At 36.0% G+C, this 19,253-nt stretch overlaps 1 protein-coding gene across 1 annotated transcript in view; it reads left to right on the top strand.

Moving 5' to 3' along the window:
• The window catches only part of RBM25 (RNA binding motif protein 25), a 51,355-nt gene that overhangs the window by 8,035 nt on the left and 24,067 nt on the right, over positions 1-19,253 (top strand). Inside the window, exons 2-6 of the mRNA XM_040641688.1 lie at positions 221-341; positions 4,479-4,528; positions 6,546-6,713; positions 11,945-12,002; positions 15,513-15,673. Of these exons, the coding sequence (XP_040497622.1) occupies positions 236-341; positions 4,479-4,528; positions 6,546-6,713; positions 11,945-12,002; positions 15,513-15,673 (543 nt within the window). The 5' untranslated portion in view covers positions 221-235. The remainder of the gene's footprint in view (positions 1-220; positions 342-4,478; positions 4,529-6,545; positions 6,714-11,944; positions 12,003-15,512; positions 15,674-19,253) is intronic.

The following is a 19,253-nucleotide window of genomic DNA, read 5'->3' as shown; positions in this document are numbered from 1 at the left end:
CTGAATTTAGATCGTGTACATTTTGGGAACTTATTTTAGAAAAGATCTAAGTTTTAAAAATTCTCAATGGACAGACAGAGAAAAGAGGGTCTTTGCCAACTCCTTTGGGTAAGAAAACTTTAGAATTTTGCAGATACTCTAAAAATGAAGGCCAACAAACCAGGCATATCAAGTTGCAAAGTTTTCAAATAAAATGATTTGTCATGATTTTTTTCTTTAGACCGCTGCAGTAAGAATGTCTTTCCCCCCTCATTTGAATCGCCCTCCCATGGGAATCCCAGCACTCCCACCAGGGATCCCACCCCCACAGTTTCCTGGTTTTCCTCCACCTGTACCTCCAGGTAAGTTTGTGGATACTGTTGTTATTTTTAACCTGTACTTTTGTCATTATAGTGTTAACTTCAGGAAAATGATATGTATGTGACTGTGTGTTAGTAGTAAGGATGTTAGCATCCTTCTGTAAATGTGAATACCGTATTTTCCTGTGACAGTACTTTTCATATTTGGCTGAGTATCAAATTCATCTGGGAAGATTTAAAAAAAAACCTTTATTTAAAAAAAATAAGTAATGCATATTCCAATAAATACATACTAATTCATATGATTCAGTAGTTAAAAAGGTATACAGTGAAAAATTTTGCTCACAATTCCACGTAACCGTTGTTACTATTCCCTTAACTGAAAGAGGGAAGCAAAACAGGCTCATTAGTTTCTTTATCCTTCCAGATAGTTTTTAATGCATATTACAAGCTGCTATAAGTATATATTCTTTTCCTTTTTCTTTTTTTTTTTTAAGAGAGAGAGGGGGAGAGCGCTTATGTGAGCACGTGAGCTGGGAGGGAGGGGCAGAGGGAGAGATATCATTTAACTCTTCAGGAATTTGGGGGTAAATCATACTTTTAAAAGTTAGAACAAGTAATTATGCATCTATATTGTGGCATAGAATGCAGTATTTGTACAAATTTTTAAGACATTTATGCTTGTAGCAACTTGTTTTAAGCTATCCTTCTAGGTAATCATGGATATGTATTTGTTACCACCTGCTGCCAGGAGTATAGTTTGAAATATGTATTTAAATTTAAATTAAATTAGAGGTGCCTGGGTGGCTCAGTCACTAAGTGTCTGCCCTCGGCTCAGGGCGTGATCCCGGCGTTCTGGGATTGAGCCCCGCATCAGGCTCCTCCGTTGGGAGCCTGCTTCTTCCTCTCCTACTCCCTGCTTGTGTTCCCTCTCTTGCTGGCTGTCTCTATGTCAAATAAATAAATTAAAAAAAAATCTTTAAAAAAATAAAAAATATAAATAAATAAATTTAAATTAAATTAAAACCAGTTTATTCATGGAACACTTAATTTTAGTCAGTAATTTAGCTGTTTTGTAATGTACTGTATAAAGGAATTTCTGCTGAATAGGGTGATTGAAAGAACAATGTTAACAGAAAACTGAATAAAGTTAGTTGTCAGTCATCTAACAGATTAATAACATTAGAACGATAGTGTTCTGAACCATTTTCATTTGGGCAACAATTTTGGGGGGCTTCATATATCCCGATTTGGTTCATAAATTTTTGGTCTCCTAAGAAGATCTATTAGCCCTTACTAGTAACCATGATACCTTTTTTTTTTTTTTAAACCCTTATGTTATAGTTTTATAGGGATGAATAGTTTACTTCTTATTTCTTTGTGAAGAGATTTAAGGGATTGGGATGAAGCTGAATCACTTATTCAGAATCAGGAAAGTTGACAGTGAAAAATCAGTGCCTTAATTTCCTTCCTGATAGATTGGTTTTATAGAAAAGATTTTAAACTCCTTTGAATTTTTAAAGAGCAAACACTACATTTAACATTTTCGGATGAACATTATACCAAATTATTAAATGGAAGTAGAAGATGAATGAAACCTGTTTCTCTTAAGACTATTTCCTGTATAGATTTTTAAGATGCGTCAGCAGATCCCAAAAGCAGATTGTCAGTTTTTCTTCTTGACCGTTTGGTCAGTGTCATACTAATGTGGGCAATTTATTCAGAGTGGTAACCTGTTAATTCTGATTGTGTTTACAACAGCATACACTATCATTTCTGTTTAGGGAAATATATTTAGATGATAAATCAGACTTTGCAGCTCATTCTGCATTCTGTGTGTAGCATCAGTACTTTAAAAGGTAAATAATGAAATAGTATGCTAAACTAGGGTAGTAATTCAAGACTATAATACCCATATTCATGTATAATTTTCTTGTCTTGCCTGTTAGTGCAGTTAATTGAACTCTCAGTGTGATGGTCACATTCTCTGTGAAATTAGAAAATCAATTTGAAAAATAACCATAAACTTCCCGTAAATAGTAATAAATGCATATAGAAAAAGGAAGTTTTTTTACCCTACAGTTCCCAAGAATTTCCTTCCCCAAACATAACCTTTCTTACCAGTTTCTAATTTATAACTCTCCAAAGATACACTCTGCATATCCTCGTGTGTTTGCTTATGTTTACCCTTTCCCCACTTGTTTTTTTTAAAACTCAACTAGTACTACACTGTTCACACTTTGTGTACTTGGCTTCTTTTCACTTTAGCATATGTAGATCTTTGTAATGAGTAGCAATACATTTTCCATTGTGAATTCTGTATTGTATGGTATTAGTAAGTTGAGGTAGGAAACATAACTATAAAACTTTTAGTAACGGTTAAAAAGGAAAAAGCAGTGGGGTGCCTGGCTGGCTCAGTCCTTGATCTCAGGGTTGTGAATTCGAGCCCCATGTTGGGTATAGCACTTGCTTAAAAAAAAAAAAAAAAGAAAAAAGAAAAAAAATTTTCCCCACTACGTCTTTTTCTGAATTTTTCTTTATTTTTCTTTTATTTTTTAAAAGATTTTATTTATTTATTTGAAAGAGGGATAGAGCGTGCGCATGTGTGCACCAGTGGAGGCAGAGGGAGAGGAAGAAACAGGCTCCCCTCTAAGCAGGGAGCTGGATGCGGGGCTTGATCCCAGGACCCGGGCATCATGAGCCAGGGGCAGACGCTTAACTGACTGAGCCACCGAGGTTCCCCTGAATTTTTCATTAATAGAAATTTTACCTATGGAAAAGGTGCCTTATAGACTACAGTTGATAAGGAGGGAGGACATTTTTTTTTGTTTTGCAAAGTTAAAAGTGAAAAATTTAGATAAACAGATTGATGAATTATAGTTTTGAGCATCAATTGTATTTAAGTGCTGCATGTAAATGATCTTAGTCTCATAGGTGCTCCAAAGAAATTACCTCAGGAGAATTGAGGAAACTGCAGCTTAAAGAGCTTGCCTAAGGTTGCATAGTTAGAAGTGATAGAACCAAGAGTTGAACCCAGGTTTGATTCTGAAGTCTGTATTTTTCTTTTCTTTTTTAAAAGTTTGTGTACATATGTATTTATTTAAGTAATCTATACACGTGATGTGGGGCTCAAACTCATGACCCTGAGATCAAGAGTCGCACGCTTCTCTGACTGAGCCAGCTAGGCACCTCTATGTTTTTTTCTATTTTGTGCAGTATTCTGTTGACTGTATTGATAGGAATCTTGATTTTTCTCATTTAAAAATTAATTTGAATAAATTATATTGGAAAATAAATGGATAGTGTTAAATGTCTAAGAATTTATTACCGGTCTTAGCTAGAGAATTCTCTCAAATTGATGTTAAATTTGAACCTAAGAGAAATTTCAGAACTTCTTGAAATGTATTTAGAAACATTTTACAATTTATATTAAAAAAGTAGATAAATCTTTCACTGATTTTTTGCCCTCATTGCATTTCTTTTTCTTAGTGCTCAGATGGTAAGATTTTTTCATTAGTTATGTACACAAGAACACTCAAAACAGTAGTTACTGGTTGGTAAACAGTGTAGTTGAAAACAAAAATGTAGATACCACTAAGATGTCAGTAATAGCCCATTGACCCCTCTTAAGCCCTCAGTGCAGCCAGCAGATGATTGTGTTAGAGATTTTCTTTGACACTGTCTGAGATTACTGGTCATATTTTTTGCATGGTTTTTGTTATAATTAAAGAAGCAGCAATAACAAGATTCTTTCTAGGTTTCTAGATTAATTTCTCATTTGATAACTTTTTTTTTAAACTTTTAAAGGATTCATTAATACCATGTTTACCCATAAGTGGATCTGTATTTACATAAGTTACTGGCTTTCAGGAAGTACTGAATCAGATGAACATGAATCAGTAACTGTCTAGATTTTTAAACTCTTGAGAGAAAAGCATGTTGTAGTGGTAGTCTTTTTGCTTTTAGGATAGTTTTTTGTTGTTGTGTAAGTTTATATAGACAAGCATGTACCAGATTGCTTTTGAAAATAAGGCATTCATCAATATCTCATTTTCATCAGTCCTATAATTCTACCTAAATTAACTGTGAGTGAGGATACCTATTTGTGTACCATGTAACTTGTATAGAATATAGTCATATGTACTTGTATTCATAAGATTTAATATGCTTTTTTCTTAGGGACCCCAATGATTCCTGTACCAATGAGCATTATGGCTCCTGCTCCAACTGTAAGTATAATTTTAAGGAGGAATTAGGAGATATAATAGTGTTACCTCTTTTAAAGCTAAAAAAAACTTCATAAACTTAAGTGTTTAAAAGAATAATGAGCGAGAGCATCCATGTATAACATCATTTTCACTCAGCTATGCATATTATGCAATTGCTTTTAAAATAGCCTCCCTAAATAGTTTTATGATTGACCTTATATTCTCTAGGCTCCTCATATACTTGTTATGACTTAGGACATTGTTTAGATTTAGGACATTGGCTCTTTCATCATTCCTTACTCTTGTCTTGGTCCTGGGAGATAGGAGAATGATCTGACATGTTTAATCTCATTAAAAAAAAAAAAAAAAAAAGACTGTAGAAATGATCCTAGTAGAAATTAAAATTTTGAAGTGAAATTTGTGTTGAATATATTTCCATCCTTTCCTCTCACCTACTTAATTTTTAGCCCCTTCCAGACTATTTTTTCTCTGTCCTCTGGTATGATATCTTAAAGCTTTGTAAAGTTTGCTTGAAGCCTTTACTCTATTTAAGTGTTTTATTATTCAGTCTTACTTCTTAAGCCTTAATTCTTCACATTCATCAAAGCTTTTGTACACTCTAAGCATATTAGTTCAGAATGCTAATATGCTGTAACACATGAATAAATAATAACCCTCTTAACTGTTGTTTAACCAGAATTTTACTTTGAGTTAAGTGGTAGAGTATCAGACTTCATCTGGAATTCCACTATGAGGGAGGGTAGATTTCCTTACAGCTGTTTTTCTACCTGTGGATTTTGAAAAGGGAGGGAGGGGACTGTTATTCATATTTAAAAGGAGATGGTAACTCTGGGCAAACAGGAATCTGTGAAGCAGACCACTAAGAAGATACGGTTCTGCAGACTATGGGGAGTCCAATTTTTCTTGCATTGGATACCCATTGTTTGGCTATTTTGGGAAACCTCCACATGACAGGTACTCTTACTCTTGGCATTTCAGCCTAGGAAAAGGTGGGACTTGGGGTTTGGAGCATCTCCCTCAGTTCACCATTATGTATTTGGTGCCTAGTGTGGATGTTTTGCTAAATTCAATTCCAGATACAAAAATGAGTAGGATTGTTCTTTCCTTTGGGAAGTTGAAAGTTATAAAGGGAAAATAAAAAATGTAACTAACTGATAAAGGTAATATTTAAGTGTTGGAGAGTGCTAGGAGAGTATTCAAGTGCTCTGTCAGAGGATTAGTGGGGATAATTGAAATTTGCTCTTATTTAAAAAAATTGGGGGGGTATTTATTTTAGAGCAAGCACAAGTGTGGGAGGGGCAGAGGGAGATGGGGCGGGGAGAAGTAGACCGAGCATGGAGCCTCATTCGGGACTCTATCCCAGGACCCTGAGGTCACAACCTGAGCCAAAATCAAAAGAGTCTGACACCTAACTGACTGAGCCAGCCAGGCGCCCCAAAATTTGTTTTTATATTAGTACAGAGTAAAGTTGTGAAGAAACTCCTGCATGTATTTGATAATTTTAAATGATTTATGATGTTGTAGATATTTAAGAATTATGTTTTAAATATAAAAAAATATTCCCATCCAAGTTATTTTTATTTGCTTTTCCAAGTTGTTTTCAAAAGAAAGGTAATCTGGGGCGCCTGGGTGGCTCAGTCGGTTAGATGTCTGACTTTTGATTTCAGCTCAGGTCCTGATCTCAGGGTCCTTAGATCTCAGGGGTCATTAGCCCCACATCGGGGCTCTGAAGGAAGTCTGCTTAAGATTCTCTCTTCTTCTCCATCTGCCCCTCCTCCCCTCTTGTGCGTGTGTTTTCTCTCAAATAAATCTTGTTAAAAAAAAAAAAAGGTAATCTAATAGTGGAACTTGTCATGAATAAATTTGCATTAATGAAAAATGATAGAAACTTTATGTAGAACCTTTAATAATGTACTATATATTTAGTACTTTAAAATTGTTTTTAGACTAATGTTACTTTAAACATGATAGGAAATTTAATTGCCAGCTCCAATTTTATTGCTTTTTTTCACTCTAGGTTTTAGTACCCACTGTGTCCATGGTTGGAAAGCATTTGGGAGCAAGAAAGGATCACCCAGGCTTAAAGGCTAAAGAAAATGATGAAAATTGTGGTCCCACTACTACAGTTTTTGTTGGCAACATTTCTGAGAAAGCCTCAGACATGCTTATAAGACAACTCCTTGCTGTAAGTTAAATTGTTTTTCATTTTTAAATTTTATTGTTATGGATTTCAAATGTATGAAAAAGCAGAAAGAGGATTCTAATTATTTTCTCATTATTTTGAAAAATTTCAATTGCAGGAAAGTTGCATGAATAGTAAAATGAACATCCTCCTAACACATTTTGCTGCATTTACTTTCTGCATACACACACACACCACACTTTTTTTCTCAATAATTGGAGAGTAAGTTGTGACATGACAGTTCATCTCTAAATACCTCTTGTTTCTCCTAAGACCAAGAGCGTTCTCCCATATGATCATAAAACCATCATTACACTTAAGAAATTTAAGGCTGTTACAGTATTCGTTTTTTTCCCCCTGATACAGTGTTGTTAACTAAATATACCTATAGTTCATGTTATTTCCTCAGTAATCTCCATAATAGCTGTTCTTTATCTGATTCAGTCAAGGATTATACATTGCGTTGAATTGTCATACCTCTTCAGACAACGTTTGTAGTATAGAATACCTTCCTGTCTCTTTTGTTTGTTTGCTTGTTTTTTGTCTTTCATGACATTAACATTTTTGAAGAGTCCAGGTCTTTTGCAGAATGTCTCATTTTGAATTTGGCTGTTTGCTCATAGTTAGATTCACAGTGAGCATTTTTTTGCAGGAAGGGTGCATGGGTGGTATTCTCAGTGCAGCATAACAAGAGGCACACGGTGTCTCTTGGTCCTGTTTTTGGCGATGTTCAGTTTAGTTACTTGGTTAAGGTAGTCATATCTCTATTGTAAAGGATACCTTGTTCCCTTTGTCATCAATAAGTAATTTCCTGGTTAATGTTTTGAGACCATCTGAGTTGTGTCGTCCCCCTCTCCTTTGTGTCTTAGTTTAAAAATTGTTATCTTTGTGATAAATTAGCATTAAGTGAAATAATACCAAATGATTTTATAATGAAAAACAGTGCCTATACTCCCTCCCTCCATAATCTCCACTGTTTTTTAGAGAAGGTATTTTAAAATCTTTTCCTTGATTTTATTGCCATTTCTGTTTTGTAAGTTGTATAATCCTCGTGTTAAAACATGTTTAGAAAATAAATGCCACAAAAGCTAGCTTTGTCACATTCAATATTTTGTGATACTAGCTTCAGATGATTTTCCCAAAGAAATAAAACATTATAGTTGGCCCTAATTCCCACTTCTTTCTTCCACAGAGGTAATCACCAGGGTAATCTATCCTAAATTTGGTGTTTATCATTCCTGTGTGTATTTTTTATTTTTAAAAATTTTTATTTTTCTTAAAGATTTTTTATTTATTTACTTGAGATAGAGCGAGGGAGACAGAGAGAGAGAGCAAAAGCAGGGGGAGCGGCAGAGGAAGAGGGAGAAGCAGGCTCTCCACTGAGCACGGAGCCCGATACGGGGCTCAGTCCCAGGACCCTGGTATCATGACCTGAGCTGAAGGCAGGCGCTTAACCGACTGAGCCACCCTGGCGCCCCTATTTTTTATTGTAATTACATATTTGTGAATTCATAAAAATCTATAACTTACAAGTTTTAATTTTGTGCTCCGTAATTTGCTTTTTTCATCTAATATATGTATAGCTCTAGTTTATTAACTTATCACTGCTGTTTACCTTTGCATTGTAAAAGTGTAACATGAATTGTCAGTTTTCTAATGACGGTCATATAGCTTATTTTTATTTCTTGATACTATGTTTTGTTGTCTTATTATTGGTAATATGTCCTCCTCAGTCACATGAAAAATTTCTATCATGTATTGTCTTAGAAATGGAATTTTTGGGGGCGCCTGGGTGGCACAGTCGTTAAGCGTCTGCCTTTGGCTCAGGGCGTGATCCTGGTGTTCTGGGATGGAGCCCCACATCAGGCTCCTCCACTAGGAGCCTGCTTCTTCCTCTCCCACTCCCCCTGCTTGTGTTCCCTCTCTCGCTGGCTGTCTCTGTCAAATAAATAAATAAATAAATAAATCTTTAAAAAAAAAGAAAGAAATGGAATTTTTGAGTCTTAGGGCATTTTTTATCTTCAGTTTTACAAGATAATGCCAGTTTTTTCCTAAAGTGGAACATTAGGAGGACATTTTTTTTAAACTGTCTTTATTGTGATATAATTCATAGACCTTAAGATTCATCCTTTTATAATGTATAATTCAGTGGTTTTTCAGAAAGTTGTACAAATATCACCCCTGTCTTAATTTCAGAACATTTTCATCACCCCAAGTAGAAACCCTGTACTCAGTAAGTCACTTCCCGTTCTCTCCTCTCCCCGGCATATGGCAACCACTATCTTTCTGTGTAGATTTGCCTGTTCTGGGCATCTTACATAAACAGAATCATAGAATATGTATGGCTTTTCATGTTTTTTCTTTTTTCATTTAATATACGGCTTCATCTATATTGTAGCTTATATCAGTATTTCATTCCTTTTTATGACCAAATTTTCCATCTAATGGATATACCACATTTTATCCATTCATCAGTTGATGGACAGTTGTTTCCACTTTTTGGGTATTATGAATAATGGTGCTGTGAATATTTGTGTGCAGGTGTGTGGAGGAGATATCTATATCCTACTTGAAATCTCTCTCTCTCTTTCCCTTTTTTTGTTTTTTTGTTTTAAGTAGGTTCCATGCCCAGCTTGGAACCTAGTCAACACAGGGCCTGAACACACGACCCTGTGATAAAGACCTGAGTTGAAATCAAGAGCCAGACACTTAACCGACTGAGCCACCCAGGCACTCCAAAACCTCTTTTTAAACCTGTTCTTGACTTATATGTGCAGCAGAGTGTTTTGTTTTTAAGCTTCATTCCTGTATTTATCTCGTCCTTTCATTTTTCTTTTAAGGCACTCCTTAAATGTCTAATGATCCTTGATTGTCTTCATACTTAAGAGTTAGGGAGTAAAGTTTTTTTGGGGACACTTGCCTGGCTCGGTCAGTGGAGCGTGCGTCTGTTGATTTGGGGTTGTGAGTTTGAGCCCCATTTTGAGTGTAGAGATTTATTAAAATTAGAAAAAAAAATCTTTTTGTATGCATAAGCTGGGTTTGTAAAATGTTGAGCATCATTGTAGGTTAATCTAGCCAGCATCTACAGGTTTTGAATGTTAGTATATGGAGTTCTTTTCTTTGGGGCTAATTGGTTTCTCTAGAAAACTTCCAGTTTCATGCCTAGTGAGTATATGATTGGCTGCCTGTATGGAGTTGGGGGTGAAGAACTTCGTTGAAGCATATCATCTGCTTTTACTTTCTTCCTTTGTTACCCATTCTGTATCTCATCCTGATCTTTCATATGTATCCCTAGCCTGTTCTTTTCACTTTCTTCCGACTGTAACTTCATTCTGTCTTCCCCGAGGATGGAGATTATTAAGTATAGTTGCCTGTAAAGACTGTAGGCTATCTTCTCTAGGGTTGGGGAGTAAAGTAGTTGCTTAAAAAGAACTCTGAGGCCTTGATTATTCCATATTTATATTGTCAGGCAAGCACCTGTTTTTCTTTTAAGATTTTATTTATTTGAGAAAGAGAGCACGAGGGGTGGGGGCAGAGGGAGAAGCAGACTCTCCGCTGAGCAGTAAGCCTGACGTGGGGCTTGATCCCAGGACCTTGAGATCATGACCTGAGCCGAGGGCAGACTTTAACCGACTGAGCCACCCAGGCGTCCCACAAGCACCTGTTTTTATTCAGCCTCATGCTTCAACCCCATTCTCCACTGTGCGTTCCTTTTACCTCCAGTCCAGATCACTTGGCTTTGTAGAATCAATTAGCCTAATTCTTATCAGTACCTTCATCTGTAGGTACTTGGAGTTACAGCTTTCTTTGATCTACTGAATGAGTTCCCATCCTTCCATTTGCCTTTTTTCTTTTTAAAATTTTGTTGAATTCTGCTGCTGTTTCCTCATACAATGTTTGACCTCATGGGTTTTTATTGTTTATATTCCTTGATAATCATTTTATTGGTTTCTCTGAAGGGAGATGTGAAAAATTCATGCATTCTCTCAGCATTGACAGGCAATCTTCAGTTACCATTTTCCACAAATAACTTTTTTTTTTAACCTTCTAGTTCTTTAATAATTAGAAATAATGTTTGGGGCGCCCCAGTGGTGCAGTTGGTTGAATATCCAACTCTTGGTCTCAGCTCAGGTCATGATCTCAGGGTCCTAGGATTGAGCCCTACGTCGAGCTCACTGCTCAGCAGAGTCACCTTAAGATTCTCTCCCTTTCCTTCTGCTCCTCTCTCTGCTTGTGCACACTCTCAAATAAATAAATCTTCTTAAAAAAAGAAATAATGTGTAAAAATTTGGAATGTAAACAAAATGTAATGTTTTACTCTTCAGACAACCTGCCCTATTAATATTTCTGATTTATGGAAATTTTTTTTCTTTACATGAAGTCTTACTATATTATCTGCAGTTTCATGACCCATGTTATTTTTGCATCCCATATCAAGCATTTCTCCATGTCATTAAAAGTCTTTTACAGTGTAGGGGCGCCTGGCTGGTTCAGTTGGTAGAGCATGCAACTATTGATCTCAGAGTTGTGTTTGAGCCCCACATTGGGTGTAGAGGTTAATTTTAAAAAATCTTTAAAAAAAAGGTGTTTATAATATATATGTGTGTGTTTTAAAACATAATCTCCGTGGATTCAGAGTATTTACATAAATTTACTATAGTTTATTTTAAATATTATAATACTGGTAATTTTGTTTTTTTATGGTACATTTTGGGTAGGATATATAACGCTGTAAAATCTCATATTTATTGAAAGTTAGTTAAGGGGTGCCTGGGTAGCTCAGTTGGTTGAGTGTCTGACTCTTGTTTTCGGCTCAGGTTGTAATCTTAGGGTCAAGAGATGGAACCTTGAGTTGGACTCCATGCCTAGCATGGAGTCTGCTTGGGATTGTATCCCTCTCCCTCCCTCTTTGCCCTTCTCCCCACTCTTCCGTGCTCTCTCTCTGCCCCCAAAATAAAATCTAAAAGGTAGTCAATTTTCTGTAAATAAGGATTGTAAGAATTTATATGTTTTTTAAATGATGTATTATATATTTCTTTCATATAATAGGTATGTGGGAATTGAGAGAATTTTAATAAATTTAATAGCTGGTATGGTTTTTTTTGTTTGTTTTTTTGCTTTTTGCTTTTATTTTTCTCCTGGTGGAAATACCAGTTGTGCTCTTATTTTTATTACTGATTAGTTGATTTTGTTAAATGATAATGATCATTTCTTGTTTTATTTTTCTTTTTAAGAAATGTGGCTTGGTTTTGAGCTGGAAGAGAGTACAGGGTGCATCTGGAAAACTTCAAGGTAGGTAATTTTTTCTTAGTGAGATCATTTTAACCTGTGTGCTTAAGCCACTTGTTGCATGTTTTGCTCTCATTGCCCTTAACCATGGGAGTATTCTATCGGCACTCTTTGTCTTCCTTCTTACTGGAATAGGATTAAAGGCAGTTGGGAAGATTTAGCTGAGATTACAAAGTGGAAAAGTATTAGCAGGAAAGAGGTAGGAGAGGAAAAATTACACTGTTTTTTTACAATGTTATTTTGCAAAGTCCTTTTTTTCTCAGAGCAGGAGTATATGGTCAACATTCAACAGTTAGGACTTAGGAAGAAAGCAGAGCAGATGGTGAGATGACCTGTTGGTCTTAGAAGCAAACTGTTCTTTTCATACTTGTTGGTAAAAGCACCTGTTTGATGTGGATTCTTTAAACAGTATTTATTATGGGAAAATTCATGCATATGTAAAATTAAAATAATATGATGAACGTCCACATACTCATCACTTAGGTTTAACGTTTATCAACTCATGGCCAATTGTGCTAAACCTGTACTCTGTCCATTTCCTCCTTATATTCTTTTTTTTTTTTTTTAAAGATTTTATTTTTTTATTTGACAGAGAGAGACAGCCAGCGAGAGAGGGAACATAGCAGGGGAGTGGGAGAGGAAGAAGCAGGCTCCCAGCGGAGGAGCCTGATGTGGGGCTCGATCCCATAACGCCGGGATCACGCCCTGAGCCGAAGGCAGACGCTTAACCGCTGTGCCACCCAGGCACCCCCCTCCTTATATTCTTTTTAAGCAATCCCAAGCATCCACCATTTTGTCTATAAATATTTTAGCGTGTGTCTCTAAGAGATAAGAGCTTTTTAAAATACTGAAAATGCTATTATAAGACCTTCAAAAATGAACTATTTTTCTTAATATCGTAAGTCAATTTTTTGATGTCCAGTTGTCACATGTCAGCTTTTCTAATAGTTTGATATAGGATCCATATGTAGTCCACATGTTGCAATTGGTTGCATATTTTTAAGTTTCTTTTAATATTTTAAATTCTTCTGTCTCTTCTCCCTTGAAATTATTTATGGAAGAAACTGGGTCATTTGCTTAGTAGCATTTCTTGAGTGTAGATTTGCTAATTGTAGCTCCAGTAGAATAATGTGCCAATGCTTCTCTGTATTTTATGTAAACTGGTTGTATCTTGAGAATCAGATTTGAGTTTGCATATGTTATTTTTGTTTTTTATTTGTAAAAATTTTTTAAAGGTAGTGTTCTTCATCATGAGACACTATTTTGTTGGTTTTTTTGTTTTTTTTTTTTAATTTTTAAAATTTTTGTGTTAGGGGCGCCTGGGTGGCTCAGTTGGTTAAGCAACTGCCTTCAGCTCAGATCATGATGCCAGGGTCCTGGGACGGAGCCCTGAGTCAGGCTCCCCGCTCAGCGGAGAGCCTGCTCCTCCCTCCTCCCTCTGCCACTCCCCTTGCTTGTGCTCTCTTGCTCTCTCTCTCTCTCTCTCAAATAAATATATTTAAAGTTAAAAAATATATATATTTTTGTGGTAGCAGGTGTTCATTGTCTATTCCTGAATTGGTTCATTCATTGGAGGGTTGCAAAGTGTGCTAGTCTCTTTGGAAGAATTCTGTAATTCCTTCATTGAAGAACAAATCTTCTTTATTAGAATTAATTTGTATAAGGAAAACCGGGTAAATGCTGTGGTTCTTTCATTTTTCAAAAGAATGAGTTGATGTCTTCAGCATCATTTAGCAGTGGCTTTTTTTTTTTTAAAGTAGCAGTGCAGGGCTTGAACTCATGACCCTGAGATCAAGACCTGAGCTGAAATCAAGAGTTGGATGCTCAACCGACTCTGCCACCCAGGTGCCCCAGCAGTGACTTTTTTTTAAAGAACCATTTTGAACTTAAGGATTGAAGCATGTTCAATTTATTATATTTAATAAGAATTAATTGTCATTATTGCCAGTGAAGTTTAAATTGTCTTGTCTCTGCAAATAGGGTTTCTAGTGGTTTTGACACAAGCCCAACTGCCTTCGATTGCTACCTTGTTGTCTGGAATGTTATCTGGGATTTGGAATCTTTATAAATTCATCTCGAAGTTTTTCTGTCTCATACTTAGGATCAGCTATTTCTTAAAGGAACTCTGGTTCTTTTTAGTGGGAAATTGCTTTACAAATCACAGTCTGGGAATTAGGTATACTCACTATAAGACTTGTTTAGTTTCGGGGGGCCAGGCTGGCTCAGTCAGAGGAGCGTGCAACTCTTGATCTTGGGCCGTGAAACTCTTGATCTTGGGGCTGTGAGTTGAGCCCCATGTTAGATGTAGAGATTACTTAAATAACTATTTTTTAAAAAACACTTGTTCAGTCTTTGCCTTTACATTTTTCCAGTGCACATTAATTTAGACTCAGGACCTAAAGGTTTTTATTTAACCTTTTCTGTAATATATCTTCCTTTTTTTTTTTTTTCTCTCCCATACTGAGAATCCTTTGTTCAAGGACATTGGGGTGATAGACATAATTATTGGCTTGCTTCATCTCACATTTCATATACAACAGTTTAAGACTACTAATACCAACATTATCATCAGCAATATGATTATAGAAATTTTCTTTTTATTGAGAGGTCTTTTATCCTTAAGATATATCACACTAAAAACTTGTGGTCAAATTTGCTGTTTTAAAATCACTCAGAATAGTTCCTCTCACTGTGGTTGTGTCCTTAACTGTACATATTTATATACATACTTGGATTCCTTTGATTTATTTTCCATTTTTTGATTATTCTTTTAAAATATATGTTTTAATACTGATTTAAAGACATAATAATGGTGAGACTAGTTATTAAAATTAAGCAGATAGAGAAAAATCAAACATTACTAGGATAAAAGGTCAGTACTTTTGTAGTTTAACTTTTCAAAATTGAAAAGTGCTTGTGGGGCGCCTGGGTGGCTCGGTTAGTAAGGTGTCCGACTCTTGATTTCTGTGTTGGGCTCCTCCCTGAGCGGGGGTCTGCCTGAGAGTCTCTCCTCTCTTCCTCTGCCCCCCCTCCTGTGTTCGTGCGTGTGCTATGTGTCTTAAACTCTCTCTCTCTCACTCTAAAATAAATAAATCTCAAAAAACAAAAAAACAGAAGCATCCTATTAAAGAAAATTGCTTGTGTGGGTTTAAGGAGCTTGTTGTCAGTTATTTGTAGCTAGCTGTTAGGAAGTCTGGATGGAATGAATTCAGGAAATAATTGAAAGACTCAATTATGAAATTTGCTGGTTCTGCTAAATATTTTATAAGTACTTCTGATAAGTAGCAATTTGCCTGATCAGAATTTTTCTTTCTTTCCCGTTTTGTTTTCTTTTTTCTTTTGGTGGTTTGAGGGTGCTAAAAGTAAAATCATCAAGGGTAATGAAGGAAAGGGAGGATTGACAACATGAGTAATCCTGCTTTAAAACATCTGGTCTCTAATTTTAATTTTCCATAAGTATTTTGTTTCCATAACTGTATTGATATTTCACTAATTCTTTACATCCATTTCTAGCTTTTGGCTTCTGTGAGTATAAGGAACCTGAGTCTACCCTCCGTGCACTCAGGTTATTGCATGACCTGCAGATTGGAGAAAAGAAGCTCCTTGTTAAAGTTGATGCAAAGACAAAGGCACAACTAGATGAATGGAAAGCAAAGAAGAAAGCCTCTAATGGGGTATGTTTCTATAGTGTTAACTTTTTAGGCGAACTGTGTTCTTTCAGTGTAAATACTTCTTATAAGTGAATCTGCTATGGGGCTTCACAAGATCATCCTCCTCATAGTATATGCTTGTGGCTAAAATGCAAGAGGGTATTTTTATAGCTTATAGTTATTTTAAGTCTTTTATCTACCCATAGTGGGTAGGTGACTATTGGTTTGCTTGTTCCAGGTTGGGATGAAGGTAGTGAGGGAGGCTGGACAAGGTTAACTTGCCAGAGAAAACACTGGTACAGACTATTCAAACAGAGCTAATTCATTAAGGCAGCTTTTGTAAGTACAACAAACTAAATTTCAGTCTACACATTAATTTTAAGTAGTTGCCTTCTCTTTTATTTTATTATTTATTTGTTTATATTTTTAAGATTTTATTTATTTGTTTGACAGAGACAGCGAGAGAGGGAACACAAGCAAGGGGAGTGTGAGAGGGAGAAGCAGGCTTCCAGCAGAGCAGAGAGCCCGATGCGGGGCTTGATCCCAGGACCCTGGGATCATGAACCAAGCTGAAGGCAGACGCCTAACGGCTGAGCCACCCAGGCGCCCCTGCCCTCTCTTTTAGAGTACACAAGTTCTGGGGTGCCTGCATGGTTCAGTCAGTTGAGCGTCCGACTCTTGATCTCAGCTCAGGTCTTGAGCTCAGGACTGTGAGTTCAAGCCCCGTGTTGGACTCAGTGCTGGGCGTGGAGCCTACTTAAAAAAAAAAAAGTACACAGGTTCTAAAATAAGTGAAAATAAGTCGTCTTACTTTTCTCAGGTTGGTAGCCATATTAAGTCAAACTAATAAAGTAAAGGAAATTTTTATATGTTGTGTTGTAATGTATGTATCATTACTGTTTTTCAACAAAAAAAATAAGACTTGGGTATATGTCATATTTCTTTTTCGAACCTCAGCTTGAATGGATTTAAAGTAGGTTTATTTTACCTTCTTGTTTCTACAAAAACAAAAAAGCCTTTTTGCTCTTTTCAGGCTTTCATTATCATTCAAAATAGAAATAGCTTTCTTGGTATTACCACTCCTTCTTTTACAAAAACATTGTATATTCTTTGTGAAAAACTCATAAAGCAAACTATAAAGAAGAAATTAAGTACCACCTGTAATCCCATCACCATTAGGAACCACTGTAGACGTTTTTTGTTGTATATTCCAGACATTTTTCTCCGTATAGATGAATATAGTTTTTAATTGGAATAGATGAATTTGGTTTTCATTCATAAATACAGGATTGAGTTTGAGTATTCTATAATTAGCTTTTTTTTACTTGTATCTTTTCTTGTACTTTTAATAATATTTTAACTGATCTCTGCATTTTGTTTTCTCTCATCTGACTATTATAGCACTGCCTGTATTTCTAAAACAGAAGTATAATTATATCAACCCTCTGCTCATGCATCCTTAATGATTTTGAATTTTCTTAGAGCATGAAGCCCGTATTCTTAGCATGGCATTCAGGGCTTGTTCAGTCTACCTGTAGTTCTTCTGCATGTGTCAGTCACGTATCCCTACAAACTTCCTTCAAACTTCCTTCGTTCTTTGCTGATATCTCATGTCCTTGTTGCCCATCCAAGCTCCCTGTTGCAATTCTGTTCATATAGTTCTAATTACAGTGTTATTTGATCAGTCATACCTTCGCTTTCTCTCAGGCAGAATTAATTCCTCTCTTCCCACATATGTTCCCAGGTTTTTATTGCTGTTAGGTCAGTCTGCTTTGTAACATACATTGTTGTTATCTGTCTGTTTCTCACACCCCTTGTACCCTGTTTCATTTCCATTATCTCTGATTACAAGATAGAAAGGGCAGTAAGTTCCCGTACTGTGTCTCTTCCTCTTGTACCTGCACAGAACCTAAGACAGTATCTTGCCCCTAGCAAGAATGGAGTGATCCTTTATTGAGTAACAGTTGCAGTTACATCGTTCACCTGATGATCTTACTGTCTTTACCTAGCTTTATGAAGAAATAATAAAATGCAGTTTCTCTGTAGTATAAGTTGTATCTCAGATGAGCAATGTTGCCTGTCACATCATAAAAACAACTGTCTGAAATAAGACTTTTCAGATTTTCCTTGCAGTGATAACTGAATTATTTAAAATAAAGTATGGACTTAAATGGAATTAATGTCTTCACGGGGAGTCTTTTTTCCCTGTGTTTAATCATCAGCTGAAGAGGTGAGGTGGTTTGATTTGTAACATTTGCAGATAGTGTACTCTGAATGTGAAGTAAATGACTTCACTGTATATGTAAATAAGGAAATGCACAATTGTGTGACTTTGATTTAATTTGTAATCACTATTAGCAAGAGGAACCACAATTTAAATCTGTTTTTATCTTCAAAAATGGAATTGGAGCTACCTCCAGTAAAAATAGAACAATTATTTCAGATACGATGAAATTTAAAACATTAACAGACATGACTTCGGTGTACTTGGCATGGTGCCCAGAGATGCTTGAAGCCACAAGACAGACATGGCATAGTCTGTTGGAGTGTTCATTTTACTTTAAAATATTGGTAAAAAGAAAAAGTTGAGCAGTTCTATCAGATAAAAAAATTTTTTTCAAATAAGCAAATATAACTTGTGGAGTAGATGACAGATTTGTCATGATTTTTCAAGATAAAATACGAGAGGATATTCTCCTTTCTTCTTGATTGTTGACTGTTGGGAGAAGTCTGAAAACAGTGACCTAAGATGGGTGATGTGAGCAGAGACATCGAGGAGCTTGTGTGGTGCTTGAGTCAGGCATTTTCCTGACTGCCAGCCAGAAGACAGAACACAAGTAGTTGTGTAGTTCTCTTTGACTAAAAAAGAAACACAAACTTTTCCTTCTGTGATATATCTGATTATTTTTGGGTTTCTTACGTTAACAATTGGTGAAGAGATTTGGGCTAATAAGCTTTCCTTCTAAAAATATACATTTTCCCTATAGATCAAGGGGCAATAGTTATTCAGAAAGTGGTGTGAATGCATTCATTCCAAATGCTTTATTTCTAATTTAGGTAAGGCTAACTATACTAATACTTAAATTTGATTTAGGATGGTGGTGGTAGGGAATTTGGGGGCTTATGAGTATTTTTAAAAGACTAGGCCTTCAAATTTATATAACCCCACTTTTATCTTTTTTATTTGTTTTTAAAGATTTTATTTATTTGAGAGAGAGCATGCTCACAAGTGGTGGGGGAGGGGCAGAAGGAGAAACAGATTACCCTCTAAGCAGGGAGCCTGTCATGGGGCTGGATCCCAGGACCCTGGGATCATAACCTGACCCCAAGGCAGACACTTAACTGACTGAGCCACCCAGGCGCCCCACCCCACTTCTGTCTTTATGCTTAGAAAAGCATGGAGATGTTGAGGGTTCATGGAAAGGAATTTAGCATGTAGGGAAAATGCTAAAGACAGACTCAATGCTGTCTTATAAAGTATATTTTCATAATAAAGAATTTAGGTATCAGTAACTGATGGTTTGGGTTGAAATGGCCCTTGTGTGTCTTAGGACCTATAGTTCCAGTGGCAAGTTGTCAGGTTAATTCTTTTTTTTTTTTTTTT

The sequence above is a fragment of the Ursus maritimus genome, unplaced genomic scaffold, assembly GCF_017311325.1.
Source record: "Ursus maritimus isolate PB19 unplaced genomic scaffold, ASM1731132v1 scaffold_25, whole genome shotgun sequence".
Taxonomy (NCBI): domain Eukaryota; kingdom Metazoa; phylum Chordata; class Mammalia; order Carnivora; family Ursidae; genus Ursus; species Ursus maritimus.
This window is presented reverse-complemented; position numbering and strand designations above follow the sequence as displayed.